We start from the raw sequence: 17,443 nt of genomic DNA, 5'->3' as shown, positions 1-17,443 counted from the left end.
TCCCCACAGGTGGCGGCCGAGTACTTCAAGAACACCACGCTGCTGCTGGTGGGCGTCATCTGCGTGGCGGCTGCCGTGGAGAAGTGGAACCTGCATAAGCGCATTGCTCTGCGCATGGTCCTGATGGCCGGAGCCAAGCCGGGCATGTAAGTGCATTTGGGTGCTGGGCTGTGGCGCATCCCTCCGGCACCCAGTGTGCCACCGCGACAGGGGTCCTGAGTCACAGTGGCATGGCCACTCAGCCTGTTTTCTCCTAACGTGGATGGGATGACTCTAGAGCCACGGGGCTCCCACCTCTCCCTCCATGAACGCCTGTGACCATGGAATAGAGATTCGAATCTGCGCTTTTGGTGTCTTTATAATCATAATCTAAAGAACTTACGTGACAACCTAGGCTGCAAGGGCGACAGGTTACAATACGTAAAGGGCTTATTAGGTAGAACAAGATGGACCCACAGAAATTGTTTCCCGACTTTTTTCCTGTGTCTTAGGGAACCGGGTGGACAAGGAAACAGGTGTCTTCTCCCTCGTCATTTAAGGAGACATGGATGTTTCCTCCCATCCACCCTGAGTTTTGTCATCGGGTCAGACCACAGACCAGTTAGACACGTTGCATTTGAGCCTGCTCTCTGCCGCTTCCTCCTTCCACTCTGCTGTCAAGAAGGCCACAGTTCCCCACCCTTCGGGGATGTGAGAGTTGACGGTTTAGCGTCAGCCTCACTGCTGCTCCACTGGATACCCCTACGCTGACCTTCCCTTGGGAATATCCTGCTCACTTCCTAGTTCACAACTTTCTCGCTACATTTTATGTAAGCTGCCCTGACTCTTTTGGGAGCCAGAGAGTATAAATAAGTAATATAGTATTCATTTTCAACATGAGCATTTGGATGAATACAGGTCATGCATAAAAGCATGTTCCTGGTGCCCAGATTGTCCGGTGGGGCTGCTACCTACAGCCGAGCCCACTCCCCTCGCACAGTAATAATCTCGTGCCCACACGGAGTCTCTTAGGCACACGGTGGCATCTCCTCACGTCCTGTGTGGAGTCTGTGGCTCTTTAAAACCTCTATGTAGGCCGGGCGCGGTGGCTGGCCGGGCGCGGTGGCTCACGCCTGTAATCCTAGCACTCTGGGAGGCCGAGGCGGGCGGATCGTTCTGAGCTCAGGAGTTCGAGACCAGCCTGAGCAAGAGCGAGACCCCGTCTCTACCAGAAAATGGAAAGAAATTAATTGGACAGCTAAAAATATATGTAGAAAAAATTAGCCGGGCATGGTGGCGCGTGCCTGTGGTCCCAGCTATTTGGGAGGCTGAGACAGTAGGATCGCTTGAGCCCAGGAGTTTGAGGTTGCTGTGAGCTAGGGTGACGCCGCGGCACTCGCCCCAGGCAAGAGAGTGAGACTCTGTCTCAAAAAAAAAAAAAAAAAAAAAAACCTCTGTGTACTACCTGCAAGAAATTGGATCCACTTGCGCCTCCACTCCTCCCTATTTACCTCATCGCCCAGCAAGTTGCCACCTCCGTGGTACTGTTAGCAGTGCATGTGCAGGACAGGCAAACCCATGTCACTGTCAGCCTGAACAAAGATACCGTCAGGACTGGGCCACGCGGACATAATCCACATGATAAATGTACTGTCCCCAAATTGTGCAAAGTGAGCGATTCCACCTGAGATAATAAACACGGGTAGTCTTTATGTTGGCTTATCGTATGGCAACTAGAACCATGTCCGTACAGGCACACGTTGCATTATGTTTCCACAGTCAGAGGGGAATAATTTGATGGTTATCTTTGTTAGTGTTTTCCTCCAAGCATTGACTGTGAAGATGCCAACTGAAAAGGTGCGCGCAAACAGTGACATGGGACATGTCTGTGACTGCAGAGGCTATCCCTTCGGCATGTTGACAGCAGGGGCAGAACCATGAGCTCCAAACATTAATCTCTATTAGGTCACTAATAACTACAGCGACTTGGCTGCAAAACAAGGAATGTCATGGGACTCACAGAATCGCTGGCTGCGAGAGCAAACAGATCATTCCCTTATACACACACACATCATCGCTGAGCTCCACTAATGTCCACAGAGAGAGGAGAGCAAGCAGTGAAGCCACACCCTTTGACCCTACTACCAAAGCTATTCTTTGCTTAAGTGAGGGCTTTTTTCTGGCTAAGTCCACCAGCCCACAAAGTGTGATTCATTCATTCAACAAATAGTGATTTAATGCTTACTCTGTGCCACGCACTGGAGCACAGAGCTGAAAGGCACCCTGTGGGACATAAAGACCCGACTTTCTGGATAAATACCAGCGGTGGTTGTCTAGGCCAACCCCACCAGGTTGGTGGGTTGGTAGGTAGGGCCCGGGGATGGGACAGGCTCTGCCCGGCACTCCCTGCCTTCCAGGCTGCTGCTTTGCTTCATGTGCTGCACCACGCTGCTGTCCATGTGGCTCTCCAACACCTCCACCACCGCCATGGTGATGCCCATCGTGGAGGCCGTGCTGCAGGAGCTGGTCAGTGCTGAGGAGGAGCAGCTCGTGGCGGGCAACTCCAGCGCCGAAGAGGCCGAGCCCATCAGTACTGTTTGCTGGAGTTCATCTCCCCCTTGCTCCTCCAACCTCCTCCCCGGGGCCTCCTGCCAGGCTCCTCCTGTGCAACTGCCCAACGTGGTGCCCGCCCCATGACCCCCTCACCTACACCCTCCCCTCACCTTCCACCTCCTCTCTGCTCTCCCCTCTTCCCTACCCCAGTCCTTGCAACCAGAAGCTTTCCTGCACCCCCATTACCAGCTCTTTCTTCCTCCTTTACTTATGGGTGCCCCTCTGCTCCTCATCCCCCAAATGCCCAAGGGTTACTACAACCCCCTGGGGCCTGTGTGCACCCATGAGCCCCACTCTACCTTCAGAGCGGAGGGAAGGGGAATCGTCACCCCCCCACACCCCACAGGGGCAGCTCCAGCCTCCACGTCTCACTTCCTGCTTTTCTTTGCTATGGCAGGTCTTGATGTAAACAACAGCCAACCTTCTCTGGAACTCATCTTTGTCAATGAAGAGTGAGTATGAGCGTCCTCCTCCCAGACAGGGCCTCTCAGAGGCCATTGGGGAGGTCGGGACAGACAGAGCCTGGGCCCACCAACAGCTCTTTTAGATGTGGGGGTGCAAGCTCCCCATCTTGCCACCCCCTGGCTCCCCCACCTCCTCTCCCTTAACCACAGGGATGGCAGTAATGACGGAATCGGAGTGGATATATGAATTGTCCATGCATCTGCCAAGCAGAATTTCATCTAAACTGATGTCCCCCTTAGGAGAATAATATGTTTGGTCTATTAATGGGAAAACACTCACATAATAGATGTCACTGGAGATTCTTGGAGAATCATGAAATATTTTATAGGTTTTAGATATGGTCTTAGTAGAGTTGGTCTTGTTAGATATGGCAAAGAAAACTTAGGTGACAGGTTGGGGACGGGGGCACAGGTGGTGAGGGGGTGATGGTGGGAAGGAGAAGTACAGTCTCAGACATTGCTGAGAGGTGGGTCCAGTAACAACTGGGTCCTTTTGGAGATTCTATTGCAAAATGTGGTCTTCAAACTATTCTGGGATGAGTCGTCCACGCTGAAGAGCTGGACTTCAGGTACAGCTCAACCTTGTGATGTTCCCTCTCATACGGAGAGAGAGCACACGCTGAGTGACATCACATGAGTGACATCACATGGCGCGGGACCGCAGCAGCAGGGTGCTCTCGGGACGTGGCTCTAGTTTTTCTCCCACCGCCGTCTTCGTCATAGCATATTGGATGTCTTGATGATATCTCAGGCAAATCCCCTAGCTCTTCTGGTTCCTTTCAGATATTATAACAGTCTGATTTTCAGACATTGCAGTCTAGTCCAGCTTCATATCAAAACTTTAATCTCTCACCCAAAGCTTCTCCCCCCACCGCCAGCCCAGGCCTGCAGAAGAAGAAAGGTAAAAGTGAGGGGGAGGGAGTCGCCCTTCCATGGCTCTTCCTCCCCTTCCGCTTCTCCTCCTCCAGGGCTGGGGCAGAGGCTCCAGAGTGCAGGGAAGATAAAGGGGCAGAAAGGGTCTGGGCTGGAGTTGCTGTGGTCTGGGGTGGGGCCTCTCCGAGATTCAGACCCCGCTCTTTCCCTTGCAGGGCGCCTGCTCTCAGGGTCTGTGGAGTATCAGGACCCCTGCATAGCCCCAGGCCTGATGGCAAGATGATTCCCCACTCCACTCCGCCCCTTGGCTGTGCTCTGGTGGTTCACTGCCCCACAGCCCCGTGGTTCCAGGGTTGCCTCTGCCTCCCTGGCAGGGCCTTTCCCAGATGGCTCTAGCCCAGCTTCCATCCATGTCCCTACCCCTGAGAAGGCTCAGCATCGCCGCCCTGTTGAACACTGACGGCGCGGGCTGCTCCGGTGGCAGCGGGGCTTTGCTCCTCTCTGTGGCCTCTCTGGCAGCATCTCGCTGGCTTCTTGCCTTCGTTCTTTTCCACATGAAAACAAGTGTCTCCAAACCCAAAGCAAAAGCTCACATTGTCCCTAAGAACTCTCTGAGCATTCTTTGTGCTGCTGGGAGCCAGGGCTCTTGGCTGGGTGTGCAGGTGGCACTCGTCTCTCGCGGGTAGTGCCCTGCATGCCATCTGAGGGTCCTTGCCTGCCCTCGTCACCCAGTGTGGGAAGCATTTGGGGAAATATCACAGCGCATTCTCCTCCTAGGCTAAGACTCTCTGCAAAGAATGCTTCACTCTCAATCTGTCAGCTCCCTCCCCTTCCCTGGTAGAAGCTGGAGACGGGCTTGCTGCGGGCCTCCATGTGCGCTTGTGTGCGCCCAAACGCTCATGTGTCTTCACAGTGGGTGAGCTGGTGCCACCCACTGTCCTCACGACTGAGACAAAGCAGAAACATTCACTGAATACTCAGTGTGTCAGTTACACTGATGGTTAAGTTCTCACTTTCCTCAGTCCTCAAGGCAAAGGTCGGGGACCAAGAGGTGTGGGAGGGACTCGGCAGGTGCAGTTGCTGATCAGAAATTCTCCCCTCCTCTCCTCACTTGCCTTTCCTTGGGCGTAGTCCAGGCCCTCCCTGCTCCTGCCACCTCACATGAGCATGTCACAAGTTCCTCTGTCTAGAGAGTGGCCTTCCCCAAGTCAGCCAGTGAGAACGTGGTCCAGGGTGCAGTCTCTCCAGTCAGAGGCTGACTCCTAGCCCACTCCCCCACTCAGCTTCCGGGCACCAAGTGATGGTGTAAATAGAGGTTGCAATCCCTGTCCCATAGATCTGTTATGAGGATTCACGATGTTGTGACGATTAAAGCCCACGTACAAGCACTCCGTGTCTGCTATTGTTAGGAGTGCTAGCACCGCCCCAAAGGAAACACGCTGCCCCTGCCATCGGGAGGAAGCAGCCCCTGGCTCCATGAATGCTTACAGCATCTCAGAAGGCAAGGAAGACTAGGGCAGATCAGTCTTCTTTGTAGGGTAGAAAACTGGAGTCCAGAGAGCTTAAGTCCCTTACACCAAATGCCCAATGCAGGAAGAGAACTGCCCTCTCCTGAAGTCTGGGCCACTGTGGCTCCCCTGTTCCCTTTGCTTTGTTCCAGCACGTCGACCGCAGACCTCACCTCTCTGATGCACAGCAAGGTATGGCCTTGGGTTTTCTCTGTGCTTTGGGACCACTTGAAAGTCCCTCGAGACAACTGAGGGACAGTGATGCCTGGCAGCTTGTCCTAGAGCCCAGCGGCTCCCACCGATGTAAGGGAGGGGAGGCACTCACACTGGCCAGGCTGTAAGAAGGGTGTGGGTGGTTCTGAACCCAGTCTTGAGTACTGGCTTTAACCACATAAAGTACGGCTAACTTCTTTTCATGGAAACCCAAGATTCAGCCATCCAGATTTTTAAGAACCACAGATTCAACCTCAGAATTCCTCTCAGCAGGGATTCCACTCACAAAAAATTTTTTGAGTGCAGCAGTGCAATCATACAGAGCTCACCGCAGCCTCAAACTCAGGTTGAAGTGATCCTCCAGCCTCAGCCTCCCAAGTAGATAGGATCACAGGTGTACACCACCACGCCTGTCCACAAAATCTTATTATTAAAAGGGACATGTTTATAGGGGAAAGCAAAGTTAACTGCACACTGCTACTCTAACCCACCCCTTTCCCCTAAAGCTGGTTTTACATCTCTTCATGAGAGTTGTGAAAGACCAGTGAAATTGTGGACTTTGCTGTGGTGAGATTTTAGTTTTCGTTTTCTTTGTTAAAAAAAAAAAAAAAAATGAAGGGTTCTTCATTACCTAATGAAGTCCCAGAAAATCTGGCTGTCCTATAAGGACAGAGCCATGGTCTACCAAGTTTCAAAAGCCTTTTCGAGTGGGGTGCTTGACACCAGGCTGGCGGAGGAGCGTGGGACAGAGGCAGGTGTGGGTGAGGGCACTCTCGTGCGTGTTCCCCCGCAGTGCTGCTCTCTCATTCCCACCGGCCAGGGAGTGGGTGGCCTGGGATGACTGGGTGCTTCTTTTCAAGGCACCTGGCTCACCACATTCTCTTCCTAATAGAGTGATGGCCTTTGTCCCAACAGAACCTGAATGGTGTGCCTGCGATCACCAACCCCATCAAGACAGCAAACCAACACCAGGGCAAGAAGCAACACCCATCCCAGGTAATGGAATTGCACCTTCTGGCCCTGTTTCCTACGTAAAATGCCTTGAGCTTTCCAAGGGCACTGGTCTTGAAGTTGGGAGGGCGGCAAGCTGGTGAGCTGTCACCAGGCACTCTTTCCCCACATACATGTCTGGCCTGTGTGCACCATGGAGATGAGACATCCAGCTCTCTTGACTTTGGCAAAACAGCCCACCTTCTATGCCCCAGCTTCTTCAACTATAAAAGCTAAGGGTTGGTCTAGATCAGAGGTGCTCAAGCTATTCCTCGAAGGTGCTTTCGGGACACTGAACTTTTTTTTCTCTTTTTTTAGTGTCCTCAGATTGTAAAGCAACTGCTTTTCTGCATAAATAAGGATCTTCCTGGTACTGTACCACTGAAACAAAATGCAGAAATCAAATGAATGTTAAGGCAACTGTCACTTATAATCCTTGATTTCCAATTTTTGTGTTCATCATAACATTCTTGCTTATTCATCCATCATCATCATAAATAACTGCCAGCATTTATTGAATGCTTATTATTTACCAAGCACTGTGCTCAGCATTTTCTCTCTGGTCTTGGCTCAGTGAGGGAGTGACTTTGAACTCCAGTTTTGCAAATAAGGCAGAAAGATGAAATTATGTACCCAGGGCTGAAGAGCTATGAAGAGCATCTTAATTCAAATCCAAGTCTCCCTGACCACATGCAATTAACCCCCCGGGATACTTCCAGTTACAAAATAGATGCATGCCAAGTCTTTCTTTGGCCCTCCTAGGAAGACGGGGCAACGGTGAAGGGCTTTGAGAAATGTAGCAAGGTGGCCTCTTCCGGTTTTCTTATGACCTGACCTGCTGACATTTGTGCCAGCAGGTCTCCTAGTCTTGTGAAGAATCAGTGAGAGTGGCCAGGCATGGGGGGCAGGACAGGGGTACTTGCTTCTTCGGTTCGCACTGGAGTCCAGACCTCAGCAACCTCTTTGGCCCTCAGAGGCTGTCATCAGGACCAGTAGGGCCTGAGAGGACCACAGATAGGCTGGGGCTTACATGCAAGGGGGAAGAAAAAAGCAGGGAGGAAAAGCCAACAGGCAGGAAGAAGAGAGTGAGGAAGGGGGGGACGAAAGAATCACTTATTTTTTAGCTATCTCCCCATTGGGACATGATGGGCTTGAATACTCAGATTTGTGAAATATTCAGAAGTCACTTGGTGGGTCTTGTCAGGATTAAAAAGGGCCTGAGAGACGGAAACGCCAAGTCCTGTCGTTCTAACTCGACATAGAATGGCTATCTTCTGTTTGTTATTCAAACACAAGAGTGGAGGGCAACCGGTTTTCCTGGAGTTCAAGCAAAAAACAGTCCACGCTGTCAATGTTAATAACATTAATTGCCTGGGCATGGTGGCTCACACCTGTAATCCTAGCATTCTGGGAGGCCAAGGCAGGAGGATTGCTTGAGGTCAGGAGTTCAAGACCAGCCTGGGCAAGGGCAAGACCCCCATCTCTAGAAAAAGTAGAAAAATTAGCCAGGCGCGGTGGTGTGCACCTATAATCTTGGCTACTTGGGAGGCTGAGGCAGGAGGATCGCTTGAGCCCAGGAGTTTGAGGTTGCTGTGAGCTAGGCTGATGCCACTGCACTCTAGCCCAGGCAACACAGTGAGACTGTATAAAAGATATTAATAATAATAACATTAATAACAAAAATAATGTTACAGTTTATCATTCATTAAATGCCAGGAAGTGTTCTAAGCACTTTGCATATATTACTTCATTTACCCTTCACAACAAGGGCAAAGAAAATACGATTTTTCCCCATCTTGTAGAAGAAACTGCAGCTTGGAGGCATGCCCAAGTTGGTAAATGGTAGAAATTGGGATTTGTCTTTCCAACACCTAAGCTCAAAACCTTTCTGCTGTACCATGGTGCCTCCTGCCTCTCATACTTTTTGTGCCACACAGCCTGAGCTGGGTTGGAGAGATTTTCTGATTTTCCTTTGGCAGGAAAAGCCACTAGTCGTGACCTCCAGCCCCAGGAACCAAGAGCCGAACAGAAAGTACAGGTCCCACCATGACCAAATGATCTGCAAGTGCCTCTCTCTGAGCATATCCTATGCTGCTACTATTGGCGGCCTGACCACCATCATTGGCACCTCCACCAGCCTCATCTTCCTGGAACACTTCAGCAAGTAAGTAACTCTTTCGGTCAACACATGTTTACTTCCCACCCGCTGTGTGTCAGGAACTGGACCAGGTGCTGGGGATACAGCAGAAAACGAAACTGAACAGTTTCTGTACTGAGAGGGAAAAATCAAGTCCTCACAGTTAAGTGAGACTGGAGAAGTCCAGAATTCCGCAGGGAATGCCGTGCTGGGGTGCTTGCCCATCTGCAGGGAAGAAATGCCTCCCTGAAGAGGAGGCCAGGTGGAAACCTGAAGGATGAGTCAGAGTAAACTAGATGAAGGGATATTTTCCAGACAAAGAAAACAGTGTAGGCAGCCCCCACGGCAGGAGAATGGAGCACATAAAAGAAAATGACAGAGGGGAAAGGAGGCCAGGGTGCTGGGCAGGCGGATCTCCAGGGCTTGGCAAGGCCCACTCAGGAATTTGGACTTCATCCAAAAGGCCGTGAGAAGCCTTTAAAGAATTTTAAGCAGGGAGTGAGACGATCAGATTTATGGTTTTGAACACTTATTCTGGATGAAAAAATGGAGAACAGATTGGAAAGGAGAAAGCAGTCAGCAGGAAGACAATTTAGGACACTGCTGCAGTTGCCCAGGAGAGAGCTGGCAGTGGCCTTGGATGACAGTGTGATGTGGAGGAGAAATGGTCAGATTTGAGGGCTATTCAGAGGTAACATGATGGGTCTTAGTAGGATTAGAAAGGGCCTGAGAGAGGGAAAGGCCAAGTCTGTCTCTTAGGCTCCTGGCCTCAACAGTTGGGGAACAGACGGCAAAGATGAGGAATGGGGTCTTGGAAAAGCTGACCTACAGGTCGAGATGTCCAGTGGAGACAGAGGTATGAATTTCAAGAGAAATATCTCGGCTGAAGGCATAGTTTTGGAGTCAGTGGCCTGTAGGGCTGGTGTTATGGGCATGCAATGACAGGGCCACTGTGCCCAGAAGGGCCTCACGCTTGGTTTAATGCTCTTCTGTCTAGAGATTCTTAATAACCTTTGAGCAAAGGGCCTACATTCATTTTGCCCCTTGGTAATGGAAGCTGTAGAAGTACAGGCTACTTAGAATATATAAAGTAGAACAGAGGACATAAAGATGAAACTCAAATACTTCAAGTAGACTACAAAAGACAGAAAGAAATAGTATTAGACAGGCTAGAGGAAATCCAGGAAAATCTGGTATCATTCTACCCAAGGGAGAAAAATGTTGAAGAAAGAGGAAGTGGCTACCATATTTAATGTCAATGAATGATGATGCAAAATAAGGACAAAAATGCACCCATTAGATTTGGTGACATGAGGTTACTGGTGACCTAGACTAGAGGAATTTGGCCAAGTGGTGGGAAAAGAAGCCAGATTTTGGTGAGTTGAGGAATAAGAGGAGGTGAGGGAATGCGGAGTTGACTGTGGAGGGAAGGAGAGATGTGCGAGGATAGTAAAGGGAGAGTAAAGTAGGGTCAGGAAGGGTTTTTAGATGGGAGACATTTCAGTGCTGGTAGGGATGATCCAGATGAGAGGAAAATTAAAGATCTGGGAGAGAGGGGATAATTGATAGAGTGAGGTTACTGAGAAACAAAAAAGGATGGGATCCGGAGCAGAGAGTAGAGAAATTAATCAGAGACAAGAGGAACACGTCTTACATTTTAGCAGGAAGGAAAGAAAGGAAAGAGGGAAGGAAGGAGAAAGGAGGAATGGGAGGAAAGGGAAAAGGAGGTAGGAAGAAAGGGTGGAAGGAGGGAGGAGGAAGAGAGGGAGGAAGGAATGATCACTGCAAGTAAAGACCTGATTCCCCAGGATCTAAGCTCATGGAGTCCTCATGCCATTTTATTCTGTCCAGGCTCTCAGTTTCCGGTCTTTAATTCCTGGTTCACCTTGTGGTTGGGCCAATTCATATCCTTTTAGTTTACTTCCTGGGTGGTAAAATAGCACATTTAGTCAAAATTGTTGCTTACCTGAACAACGGGCATTCTATGAAAGAAAGGGGTGCCCCCTGCCTCCACACAGGTCTGAAAGCTCCCCCAGGCTGTTTTACTTGGCATTAGTGAAGAGACCACCCCCAAATTCATATTGGATGTTTTAAAAACCTACAAAGTCATTGTTAAACTTAGAGTGTATATATATATATACTCTCTCTCTCTATATATAAATATGTATATATATATATATCCTTTATATATATTTTTTCTCATTTTAGAAAAATGCTATAAATGGCATTAAGTCCTCACATTTATCCACAGAACCTATTTAATCTATTCTAAAATCCCATTCCTTTTCTGGGTCCAGGAGCAGGACCTGGGCTTCTATGACCAGAGAATAGATGATGCAACAGATATTATGCCTGTCAGCCCAGGGTGACCCACAGTGAGTCACTGAATGGTTTATGCCCTGTGGCATTCTCATGGCTCCTAAAGTCCTTCTTCCCAATGCATCAGTGGCCCACTCTGGCCTTTAGGCAGGGTACCAGCTGTCTCAACTCCAAGAAGCACATGTAAAAGTAAATCCACGACCAGGCCATAGTGCAGTAGAGCAAATGTCCCTGTGACAATAGAGAAGATTAAACACTCTTGCTTTCATTACATTCTCTCTTTTAGGAATCCCGCAAGGCCTAGTGTGAGAAGAGGGGCATGATCATCTGCCTTCTTGGAGGAATTCTATGCCCACCCCCAAAGAGAGAGACCCAATGAAAAAGAAACACGGCCATTTAGGCCTGAGCCTTATCTAGGCAAAAGTCATGGCTCACGTGTGGTTCATCCCAGCTCTCCAGGAAACTGGGGGCCACTGCTCTACCTGATGATGAATGAGCAGTCCACTGGGCAAATGCCCTCTACCCCAAGACAGCAACGGATGTTGATAAACATTTGGAAATTCCAAGTCCTGATTTTCTTCTTATGGGCACCATTACTACCTGGAACCCTCATGAGGCCCCAGAGCCCAAAGTCTTCCAGAATTGGCTGCCCTGGGTCCCCCAATCAAAATTCACGTTCCTTCAGTGAGTTTATACACCAGTCTGCCCTCTCCAGTCTCTGCTGTCTTGAAAACCAGATGAGTTAACTTACGAGAATCTTTATGTAAATTAAGGGCAAATAGATCCTGACTAATTCTTTTGAGTGCAAAGTATATACACTTTAGTGATACTAATTTTGGTTGCTTAGATGCCTGTTTTAGTTTACTTCATGATCCTTGTTTGGGCTCTGTACAGTTACAACTGTCAAATAGGTGAGTTCTCGGTAATGTTTTACCATATTCTTGTCATTATCTCTCTCTTAGCCCTGCCGTTTGTCTTCTTAAGGAGTATTTAGCTTATCAGCCCAAAATGCCATATGGACTTCTCCTTTTCTAATTGCTGACCTGGTTCTTTACTCTGCAGCCAGTATCCAGCTGCAGAGGTGGTGAACTTTGGCACCTGGTTCCTGTTCAGCTTCCCCATATCCCTCATCATGCTGGTGGTCAGCTGGTTCTGGATGCACTGGCTGTTCCTGGGCTGCAAGTGAGTCCCAGCACCCTTCCAGCAGAGCATGGAGGCTCTCCTGTTGATCCCAAGGTCATGGCACAAGCCCTGGAGGGCTCTGCTCAAGGGGGACTGCCAAGTACCCACAGAGCATGCACCAAGGAGAATGCAGTGGACTGGATTGGGAGCCAGGCTTTGTCTCTTCTAGACACTCTAAACGTTCAGACACTCAGTCCTTCACTCTCAGTTCTACAATGAAACGTTCTTAGTTCCAATGAAACAGTTAGAGGGCCTGTCTGATTTATAAAAAGTCTGAATTGGAGAGTGTTTAATGTAGTTGTATTGCTTTCAAAGCAATGCTCTCATAGCAAATATAGTAATTTGAATAACTTTAGGAAATACGATTCCAAGTGGAATTTGCATTAGGTTTAATTTTATAGACATGACCTAGTAGCCTGTATGGAGTATACTCATATCCCTCAAATAATAAGTTAGGCATTTCCCTTGCAATATTATTTCTAATATTAATCTACTTAGCAAGCCTTTTCTTCATAACCATCAGTCTACTCCAAATTTGATCAGTTTCAAACACATGAAAGGGAGATATATAATGTTCTGCTATTAGTCCCATTGGTCAAGAATATTCTCTGAGCTGACTTTTCTTTTTACTCAGAGACTGTTGTCAGACCAATGATGGCTATATATTTCTTAACTCCAGTATTGTTAATATAAAACTAACACCAACCGTTACCCCAGATAAGCCTTGTCTCTAGACAAATAAACACACACACACACACACACACACACACACACACACACACGAAACAGCAAACACACACATCTAGACACATACACCACATTACACTGATTCTTTTACTTATGCAAAAGACAAGTATGTAGAAACAACCTCACATAAGTACACTTACACAAGTCCGTAAGATATAACTTGACACCGATATACCAGAGATATACCCAGATGGATACACCCAAGGCCTAGGGGTCAAGGTTGATGAGAGTCTGGAGAACGTGGCAGACGGAAGTTGTGGGAATAGGTGCGAGACAGAGGGATACAGCATGTGAGTGAAGAGGAGAAAAGTGAGCACAGCAGGCGAGTGGTTTAGTATTTGCTTAATATTTGGTCTCCTCTGGGCCTCAGAAGCATGTTTTCTTTAGTCATTTGCTCATTCTTCCCTCTCAGTTTTAAAGATACCTGCTCTCTGAGCAAGAAGAAGAAGACCAAAAGGGAAGAGCTGTCAGAGAAGAGGATCCAGGAGGAATATGAAAAGCTGGGAGACGTTAGGTAAAAACCAGCCTTCCCCTTCTCTCCTTCTCCAGGCAAGCAAACACAGCAGGTAAAGAGAGCACAGAAGCAGCCTTGTTCTTGACAGTCCCTGACGCTGGGAGAATTTTCCACAACTATGAATCCAGGCATTTAGAAGATGCTATTTAATGCCAGAGTCAAGCTGGCCCAGATTTCAGATAGCCACCCTTCCCCTTTGCTATATTCGGAGTCCACAGTATAGCTGCGGTGTGGGGGCGGAGTGCTGTCAGTGGGGCAGATGGAGAAAGAACAGGGAAAGACAGCACAGCCACCTTCTCAGAATGTGCCGAATTTGCTCTACAGCCAGGACTCTTCACGTTGCTCAAATGGCCCTGTGCAGTGGTCCAGGGGGCACTCCAGGGAGCTGGGGGACTGTGTGCCGTATTTAGAGCATACAGCAGCATCAGAGACTTCAAGACAGAGGTCAAGCATTCACTTACCCACCCTTAGTCACTTCTATCAGCTTATCCACAGTGACCTGGCATCCTTTTTAGTTTTAGTTCTCCATTTATGGCAGTTTCTCCATTTATGGCACGTACAGCTTTGACTGGGTAAAACAATTCAGGTAGACACTGTATTTTTTTTTCAGTTTTAAGTTCTAACAGGAATACATGTTCATTGTAGAACATTTAGAAAATACACGAAAATATAAGGAAAAATTAAAATCGACTTTTAGCATCCCAGTGTTAATAACTATTAATACGATGTACTTCTTTCCATGTTTTTTTGTGCAAAACAGTATGTATTTTTGGCAAAATTAGAATCCATACTGAACATAGTTGTATATCTTGCCTTTTTTTACTCAACATTATACTGTCATTATGTTCCCATGTCATTAACTCTGCTGTAGAAACATGATTATCAGAAGATGCATCTCAATTTAACATGTATCAGTACCAAAATGTATTCAGTGCCATGCGATATCATTGCATATGGAGGCTGTTTCCATTCTTTAATAGGTAATGTTTCAGTGTGCATTTCTGGTTATTTTCTTAGATGATGGGAATGACCAAATTTAAGGCTCCTGATGTATATGGTCAAATGGCCTCACAAAGGCTGTAGCAATTCCTCCCCCCACCAGCACAGTGTTTGAGGGTGCCCATTTCCCTGCATTCTCCTTGTAGGCTGTATGTGGAATTATTTTACAAATGCATACTATAAATGTGGTCTCTTTCCCTTCCTACATCAATTTCTCCAGTCAACATGGTTAATGTCGTATGTTCTGGTAGCATTCAGTCCTCTTCTCATTTCATAGTCAGCCATTCACAGCGGTTAGGCAGTAACTGTGTTTTATGTCTCAAGTGTTAGAACTCTGAATACAGAAGCTTCCAGAGCAAAGTGAAAAAGCTAAAAGAAATTTCTATTTTATTTTATAGCTACCCTGAAATGGTGACTGGATTTTTCTTCATCCTGATGACGGTGCTGTGGTTTACCCGGGAGCCTGGCTTTGTCCCTGGCTGGGATTCTTTCTTTGAAAAGTAAGTGATATCTTCTTCTCCTTATGAGCAACCCCCCTTTGCATCCCTTGAAGCACCGAGTCAAAAAAACAAAAAACCCAACTAAACAAACAAACAAAAAAACAAAGAAAAAGAAAAGAGCAACTTTCTTACTCAAATGCTTCAGGCAATAACTAACCACTGGTATCCCTTCATAAACTTTCAGGGGCAGACATGAATCCAGGAAACATTTCATTTCATGGGAAATCTACTCTTTTTAGGGAAGCTGCATTGTAGATTCAGGAAGAAAATACAGTCTTTGGAGTCCCAGTCTGGAGTTGGGATCCAGTGCTGCCACTTACTAGCTGTGTGACCTCAGTCTTCTCACATGAGCTCTTGGAACCTCAGTTATCTCAGAGCCTGTTATGAAGGTTAAGGGGGAAAATAAATCTATGAAGTACCAACTGTAAAGAGACGATGGCCATAGAGGGGCTGAGGCCTGTGGAAGGAAGGAAGACACTACAAGAGGGAGACATAGGTTCTTGTACCACCCCTGCAGAACAGCCAGGGCCACAGGGCAGCAGCCCACAAGCTCTCCCGATACCAACTTTTCATTTGAGATGTGGCCCTCATAGGAAAGAGGTCTCATCCTTTTCTATTGTCCTTTATCAAACCAACTCTTGATCAGTTCTTCTAGGACTTGCCCCAATTAATGGGTCCATAAATTCATACTAAGACATCTACCCTAGCCAGGCCCTGCCTCCAGCATTAACCATTGACCATTAAATCCACTGTGGCATAGCACAGCAGCCACTGGCAAGAAGTAAGGTCGACGTCACCTCTAGACTAAGTCCTAAAAAGAGGCATTGTGTTCAGACAGACTGTCCTGAGACATCGTGTTACTCCTGAGCATTCCTGACCCTCCTCCTGCAGCCATGCTTGTCTCTTTGCTAGGAAAGGCTACCGCACTGATGCCACCGTCTCTGTCTTCCTTGGCTTCCTCCTCTTCCTCATTCCAGCAAAGAAGCCCTGCTTTGGGAAAAAGAATGATGGTGAGAGAAGGTTCAAGGGAAGAAGTTGGGGGTGGCTCTAGTTGAAGAATACCCAAATCAGAATGTTCCGAAGGAAACTTATCAAGGTCCTTCAGACTCCCCCCAAATTAGCAGAACGGTCTCCCAAATCATCCAAGTCATCAGTCGGGCCCCTATCTCCACAGATCACACCCATCAGGGTTTAACTAGCTCTACATCTCTACCTGTGATTCAGGAGAGAACTGGGAGCCCTCTCTGAGGATGGAGCCCATCATCACATGGAAGGACTTTCAGAAGACCATGCCCTGGGAGATTGTCATTCTGGTGGGAGGAGGCTATGCTCTGGCTTCTGGTAGCAAGGTAATCCTTGAATTCTGTTCTTATGGGTCAAATATTTCTCTGGCATCTTTACCTCATGAGTCGTTACAGCCCTGGGAGGAAAGACTCAAAGGAGCTGAGAGGTGAATGTTCACCAAGTCACTGGGAAGAGAAGCAATAGAGCAGGATGGATGTCCTGTCCTTCCCTGAGCTTCTCAGTTGGCACTGCTGGGAACAGAGTTACTTATAGGTCAGCTGTGCCATGAAGTCATGATACACGGCCATTTGCACCTCAATTATGGGGCCCACACTGCCACAAGCAAAAGGATTTTGTAGCCATCTCCTTCTGGGATCTGACAGTGGTGATGGGAGATGAGTCTGAAAGGGACCAGTGATATCCCAAGTGATACACTTGCCCTCAGTCTGTGTGCATAGACTGAGCCCCTTTGAAGAACCTATGCTAGAGCCGATGTAAATGCTTCTTGACTCCCTGATTGGGAGGATTTGGGATGAGATCTTTTAAGTGGGGTTGGGGGGAAATGGTTGAATTTCCTGAAGCATTAGCCCTCCTGAAATAGAAAACAATCCTAAGAAGGAATCAAGTCAAGGTACAGACTGTTTCTCCCTCCACCTTGGCATTAACCCACTCTAAACTTGGTTCACTTTTGATTGCCCATTCATTGCGAGCCTATGTACTATCTGCATCATTAACAATAAGGTCACAGAATCCTACACTTAGCAGGAATTGTAGAGGACACCGAGTCCCATCTCCTACCCAGTGTCAGAGTTCCCTCCATGACATCCCTGGCTTGGACACCTCCAGTGACAGGGCCCTCCCTGTGCAGAGAATAAAGGATAGTTCTTCTTTACTTTTAGCCCAGGTCTTCTGTATATTTTCCATTGTTGACTCTGTCTCTGCTCTCTGGAACGCTTTCCTGGGTAATAATTATTAAAATAAAAAATCATGTAGTGACCACTTACCATCTGGTCTCCCTCCTTAGGACTCACTACACATGGCCTTATTCACACATGGTCTGGGTGGTGGTCAGTCTACTGCAAAATAGAGTAGTTATATACCCCAGCCTCATCTCTCACCTC

At 47.9% G+C, this 17,443-nt stretch overlaps 1 protein-coding gene across 1 annotated transcript in view; it reads left to right on the top strand.

Annotated features, from left to right (window-relative positions):
- The window catches only part of SLC13A4 (solute carrier family 13 (sodium/sulfate symporter), member 4), a 42,152-nt gene that overhangs the window by 18,763 nt on the left and 5,946 nt on the right, over positions 1 to 17,443 (top strand). Inside the window, exons 3-13 of the mRNA XM_012642760.1 lie at positions 10 to 146; positions 2,397 to 2,569; positions 2,990 to 3,044; positions 5,590 to 5,629; positions 6,566 to 6,646; positions 8,620 to 8,804; positions 12,159 to 12,278; positions 13,438 to 13,539; positions 14,937 to 15,038; positions 15,951 to 16,048; positions 16,263 to 16,387. Of these exons, the coding sequence (XP_012498214.1) occupies positions 10 to 146; positions 2,397 to 2,569; positions 2,990 to 3,044; positions 5,590 to 5,629; positions 6,566 to 6,646; positions 8,620 to 8,804; positions 12,159 to 12,278; positions 13,438 to 13,539; positions 14,937 to 15,038; positions 15,951 to 16,048; positions 16,263 to 16,387 (1,218 nt within the window). The remainder of the gene's footprint in view (positions 1 to 9; positions 147 to 2,396; positions 2,570 to 2,989; positions 3,045 to 5,589; positions 5,630 to 6,565; positions 6,647 to 8,619; positions 8,805 to 12,158; positions 12,279 to 13,437; positions 13,540 to 14,936; positions 15,039 to 15,950; positions 16,049 to 16,262; positions 16,388 to 17,443) is intronic.

This window comes from Propithecus coquereli, unplaced genomic scaffold (assembly GCF_000956105.1).
Source record: "Propithecus coquereli isolate 6110/MARCELLA unplaced genomic scaffold, Pcoq_1.0 Scaffold186, whole genome shotgun sequence".
Taxonomy (NCBI): domain Eukaryota; kingdom Metazoa; phylum Chordata; class Mammalia; order Primates; family Indriidae; genus Propithecus; species Propithecus coquereli.
Note: the sequence above shows the minus strand (reverse complement) of the source record. Positions and strands in the feature narration are given on the sequence as shown.